This window comes from Idiotropiscis lumnitzeri, chromosome 7 (genome assembly GCF_059441095.1).
Source record: "Idiotropiscis lumnitzeri isolate Australia: NSW breed Sydney's pygmy pipehorse chromosome 7, RoL_Ilum_1.0, whole genome shotgun sequence".
Lineage (NCBI taxonomy): Eukaryota > Metazoa > Chordata > Actinopteri > Syngnathiformes > Syngnathidae > Idiotropiscis > Idiotropiscis lumnitzeri.
Genome location: NC_142397.1, coordinates 4,251,192 through 4,257,506, shown reverse-complemented (window position 1 = coordinate 4,257,506; position 6,315 = coordinate 4,251,192). Strand labels below are relative to the sequence as shown.

The 6,315-nt window shown below is 39.1% G+C and overlaps 1 protein-coding gene across 1 annotated transcript in view; it reads right to left on the bottom strand.

Annotated features, from left to right (window-relative positions):
- Positions 1-318: 318 nt before the first annotated feature.
- The window catches only part of LOC148333158 (uncharacterized), a 28,193-nt gene continuing 22,196 nt past the window's right edge, over positions 319-6,315 (bottom strand). Inside the window, exon 5 of the mRNA XM_088301042.1 lies at positions 319-554. Coding sequence (XP_088157168.1) covers positions 319-554 — 236 coding nt within the window. The remainder of the gene's footprint in view (positions 555-6,315) is intronic.

The following is a 6,315-nucleotide window of genomic DNA, read 5'->3' as shown; positions in this document are numbered from 1 at the left end:
GACGTTAACATCTGATATTGTTTGTTACAATACAGATTTATTTATTGTATTTGTTAAAAAAAAAATAGATGAGATGACCTTGGAAAAAAAAATATTAGCGTTTTAAATTGCAATCGCATTCCTTAGGGAATTTTTTTTTTTTTTTTCAAAAGAATTCAGCCCTACCTTCTTCCCACTTGCAATCTGCTAAGAGTTTGCTGGTAAACCCTCCCGAGTGCCCGCCCGCCCACCGACCTCATCCCTCATCACTCCCTTGGCACTACCACCCACACACTTCCCGTTGATCTCCCGCCAAACCCCCCCCCCCCTTCACCTTCCTTACCTCCCCTGCTGGGTTTGACTCTGATTGCCCCCCCAGGTCGCGGTCAGCGCCAGGAAATAGACAGGGGCTGTTGTTGCTCGTTGGCAAGCCGGCGGAAAGCCGAGAAGAGATTCGCTGGAAACTCCATCAGCGGCTTGGATGACTCTCAGCTGCGCTGCACCGACGAGGGGAGAGTTCACTTTGAGCCCCCGCTGTGTTTGTCTTTCTGTCACATTGGAATAGCTTCCCAGCCCTTCGACAGAACAAATGATGTCGAGAGAAAACACAGTTAGTCCCCGCGTTAATGGAAATGACCACGTTCATGTCGAAAAATACAAAGGGCGCTAAAAAGTAGTCGTGTCACATCTGGAAAATGGAACTTTATATGGCAAACCAAAAACGAGGGAAAGTTTCAACATTCAGTACGGAAAGCAGCAGCACATTTTCACTAAGTGACCTCTTAACATCGCACTTGCAGAAAACCTCAACAACAAACAAATATTTCTCAAGTTATGAGCCGCCGTCCGCATGATATTTTGCTTTGACTTGTGAGCGCTAATTACTGACAGATGACTCGCTTCACAAGCATCAGTTAGGCAGATAGAAGTCTAAAATATTCTTCCAAAAATAGGCCTTAACCTGTTGAATGCCACTCTCAGCTAAAGGTTACTGTCAAACTAAGCGCACCTCTGCTAGCTTAATGCTAACATAAAATTAGATAAGCACACGGGCTAACGATTAGCATCTATGTGGCGATGTTGCTACTCTTTAAGCAACATACATCAGTCCATATGACTGCACTCATTGGCAGGCATTCTTTATCCTCTGCAAAGAACGACCAGTGTTACTGCTGAACTGAAAATTTAAGAGAAGAGCTGAGCCCCCAGTAGAGTATATCCATATGTGGACAAGGTGCTCGCAACAGAGGAAGCAGCACAATTAATGAAGACATTGTGATGATTTTAAATTGTGTTTAATTGTCCTCACTGAATGTTTTTATAAAATATCGTATTATATAGCACCATTTTACCCTCATTAAATACACATTTAGAAAAAATATCTATATAATTTCATTGGTACTGTTAGTTAAGCGAATAAACAAAGCAAAATTGTCATATTAGATAGCAGAGGTTTTAGGAAATGAGTGTCAAAACCGTCATCTTTTTCTCCCCCCGCCCAACGGCGGAGAGTGTACTGAAGGTTAAGTCGCTATCGCAGTTTCACAATGAGGCCGTTCGCTCCGTTGGCCGTGTGAAAAGCGCATTTTGCCTTTGCCACGGCTTGCCTTGAAGGCCTGCATGCCTGCAATGCAACCACAAGTTCAAAAAGACAACTTATGTTCACTTTACTGCAGCAAGGGACAGTCCGAGGGGCAAGAGGCCTCCATGATGAACCTGTGAAAGTGTGTGGGGGGGGGTGTGTGTGTGTGTGGGTGTGTGAACATGAGACACTTCCGCCCTCATGGGAGCGCTAATGTCTGCGTATTTGTGACCGCACTGGATGGAGAAAACAAGATAGATGAGCGTCAGAGATGTAGTGTAGATACGTCTGAGGGTACAAACACACGTGTAGATAATTTAATACCTTGACTCACGCCCACACACACACACGCACACGCACACACACACACATGCGCATGCTCACGACAACGGAAGACAGTCAGTAAGGAACCCACAGGTTTCACTTCTGCCTGGTGTGGCAGCAGTCTCGAAACACCACAGGCACACCGGGGTTAAGGTTCATGTGTAGGTCAGGGCACACACACACACACACGCACAAACTGCTTTGGTGGTAAGATGTTCCTGGAAAAAAAAGAAGCCTGAGGGGCATGCAGGGAGAGAAAAGGCAAATGAAAAGCAGCGGAGGAATGCGTCAGCGCGGTGCCAGCGTGTTCACGTCGCTCACGGGAGGCCGAGCTGGTGAGAGTGCTCAGACATGCCCGCGCCGCTACAGGCCAGGAAAAAGAAGCCACACAAGTGGGGGGGGGGTGTGTGTGTGTGTGTGTGCGTTTGAAGATGACACACACTCACACTTCCACACTTAAAAAGAGAGATGGGGAACTTGACCCTGGGAACTGAGTGAAAGCTCATTGACACCATCGCGCCGGTGAAAAGGCCTCTGGCGCGTGAGTGCACACTTCTTGTTTGTGTTTGTGACAGACAGAATGTGCGTGTGCGCGTGTGTGTGTTTGAGTGAGAGGCTGAGGTTAATTTAGAAACGTCTAAGGAGGTGACCAAATGTTTCTCATGGCCTTCTCATTATGTCTTGTGATTGGTTCACTCACAGTGCATACATCCCGCCAACACGCACGCACGCACGCACGCACACGCACACACAGACACTTATATAAACAAACGTATATTAACGTGAAAACGGCTCGACACGCAGACATCCTGCACAGTGTACCCGCTCTGTAAGCACTTTGACAGTGATGCGCACACACACAACGACACACTTTACACATTAAAATGTACACGCACACACACGCACACGTTTCACAAGTGAACACAGAAAATCAGCACAATAGCGTGTAATTCACACACCCCCTGAGGGTGTTAACGTGTCAGTGTGTCAGTCAGCCCCATGCAGCAGTTCGAGTGTCGCAAGCACTCTCAGCAGCCTGGCCTGTCACGGGGGTAGCCTGCCTCCTTGTGGCGCAAGCCTGTAACTGCACGTAGCGAGTGCAAACGCCAGCAGCCACAAACACCGCTGTCATGAGTTTTTTTCTTTTTCTTTTTTTAAAATTGTCGCACACACTGTCATAAAACTACTAATTTGACAGACTTTTCATTCCAAAATAATGATCATTTGAGGTTGTGATGAGGACAAACTAACACTTAGGGAGGAGAGTGTTTGCTAAGTGAAGTAAATAAATGTATTTATGGACATTTTATGTGATTGTGCGCGTGTGTGTGTTTTTTATATTCTAGTCTCATTGAATCTTAAGTTATTGCAATTCTACATATCTTAAAAATACCGTATGGTCTAATATTAATATTTATTAAATACATAAGATGTAACGTACACATACAGGTGTGCTCTTAATGCTCATAATATACCCGAAAAGAAGTTGTGAAATATTAGCAGTTTGGGGAAAAATATGACGGGCACATTCTGCTTAGTTTATTTATTATTTTTTTTTATGATTGTGCTATCTTAAATGCTTTATAGTTTCATATAAAACTGTGAAAATCAAATAAACTTGTTTGCCTGGTGACTCGGGTCATTTAAAGAGTCTCACAGATTCTGTCAAAGTATCTAAACTTATGAGCACAACTATATATTAGAATAATATCTTATTTTGTTGCGTATATTTCTTATGTTATTAAAATTTCATCTTATTTAATGTTATCTTTGCTGAGAAAAAACGAATTTCCCTTTTTTCTAAAAAAAAAAAATGTGTGTGGGGAGGAAAAGGAAACACACTGGTTTCAAAAGACAATTATCACCTATTCAAATTCGATTTATAAAATTTATAAATTATATTAATGATAAATCAACACACATACATGAGAATGAATAATGCAGCCAATTTTAGAAATACATTGATCTAAAAAAATAAATCAAAGCAATAAATAAAACAGTTTAGATAAATTCAAATAGAGTCATTCTTGCTTATTTTAATTGTTTACATTTGTAATTCCAATAAATTTCAAAATGTCTTTCCCCCCTTTTTACTATTTCCAATTAATCACTTAAATTATCATAATAATGAGATGAATGAATAAAACATGAGTACAAATGAACGTATGCTTCTTAATTAAAGAACGGGGAAAAACAGCTAACTCAATGCAACAAATATTACAAGACAAAATTGAAATCCTTTTTGGACTGGATTTAAAAACAGCGTGTGCCATATACGGCCCACCGGCCATACTTTGTCAACCCCAGCTCGAGCGACTTCCATAATGCTTTCCGAAGCAACTGTGAGTGATTAGCGTTAGCAATGCAGCCATTGTGTAACAGCAAACCCTTAAACAAGAAAACAAACAATTGACAACACTTTTGACAAAAACATCTGGCAAGCAGAAGCTTTTGTTTTACCAGCTGGAACTGCAACTTCATACGCGCGTACGCACTATACAAGTGTGACACAGTGGCGTCCATCCGTTGCGATATTACATTATATTATAACGCGGGAAAATGCACCTGATGCATCTTTACCTGGTACACAAACATGGCATCATTCATGTGCGAGTTGAGAAAAAGCAGCCAGAGCAGAGCTAGATGAACGACATCGTTGGGCACCAGAACAGCGGCGATTAGTCAACGGCTTTAATATGCCGATGTGCATTAACAGCAACGGGGAGAATTAAAAGAAGTTTATACAGTAGCCTGTGGAGACGCACAAATCACCTGCAGTGTCAACACAGTGTTGAGAGTGTTTCCATAGATTATACACACTCACTTGTAGGTGTGTATACAGTGGACAGGCTCTGCCACATTGGCGAATGGTGAGGTCATTTATCTTTGTTGAGATAAAAAAAAAAAAAAAAAAAAAAAAAAAAAAAAAAAGTCTACACAAAATACTGCTACCACCATGCCTGACTAAACTAAACGTTACCTTCCACTGTTTTACTATTTGGAATTGTAGTTAAAAAAAAAAAAAGAAGCTAAATCTGAGTTTCAGTTTAATTGTACATTAACAAAATCGTTTCTCATGTGTGCAAGATAGTTTATATATATATATATATATATATATATATATATATATATATATATACACCAAAAAATCCATCTTATCCCCCAAAAAGTTTTGGGATAAGATGGATTTTTTTGGTCAGACATTCATCACTCTGAGGTTACACGCTAATCACTTTGGCAATTAAGGATTTTCCTTCCCAACGCCATGAGGTTCGCATTTGTGGCTTTCGATAGAAAAAAAAATCGTTGGATCGATCAGTGACGGTTGGTAAACATTCAACGCGGACATTTTATCACTTTGGTGACAGCTGAACTTTTTGCTTTGGTCCCTCGTCAAAGTTGAAATCTAAACGTTAAACAGCCGGACAAGCTACAGTATTTTTGGGGCTGACCAAATAAAATCTTAAAAAACTTTAGAAAGTGTATTAAAATACTAATTAAAAAGACAGTTAACAACGTTAGAATAAAATGTTTGCATGTGTCAGTAAAAAAATAGCAAGCTATTTTGTATTCTCGCCATCTCATTTGGAACAGCTGAAGAAACTTTAGCAAGTTAGTAGTTAGTTGCATAGTTGCTATGCCAACACATGACCCAGCTATGTGTAAACTTAAAAAAAAATTTTAATTAATAATATTGTGTATTAATTAGTATAATTTTTTATTAATATTTTTAATATTTTTTTTTACAATTTTATTTATTTATTTTTTATACATTTTTTATTAATAATATTTTTTAAAATATTTTTTAATATACATTTTTTATGATTTTTAAGACATATTTAAATATATATATTTAATATATACATATATTTTTTTTAATGATGTTTTTAAAATATTTTTTAATAATATATAATTATTTACTTTTTTATATATATTTTTTCTTTTTTTTTTTTGTTTTTATTTATTTATTTATACATTTTTTTTATTAATGACCTCCAAACATCTACTTTGGGTTATTGTATGATGTTGAAAGATTTTGAACAGATAATCCTACAGAGCCCGCCAAGGGACATCAGGAGAATATTTAAGATTACTTATTGTTATAATGCAATACTAATCCTCTGCAGTGACCTTCGCATTGAATTCCTACCGTACTGTCTTTGATATAAAAATTCTATGATAAGTAAATGCATACAAGATCTTTGGAGCGAGGAAAAGGTACACAAGGTAAGGAAGGCCCTTTAGAACATTTCTAATGCCCAAACAGCGCAGTGACGCACAATTTAATGCGCTACAACAACTATGTTGACAGTTATGAGCGGAGTTCTCTGGTGTTGTGTTTAGAAGTGGCCTTGCCTGCGTAAGTGCTTCGCTTGTCGTGCGTGTACGTCTGTTAATGACGAGAGGCAGTAACCATAGCAACAGCTGCC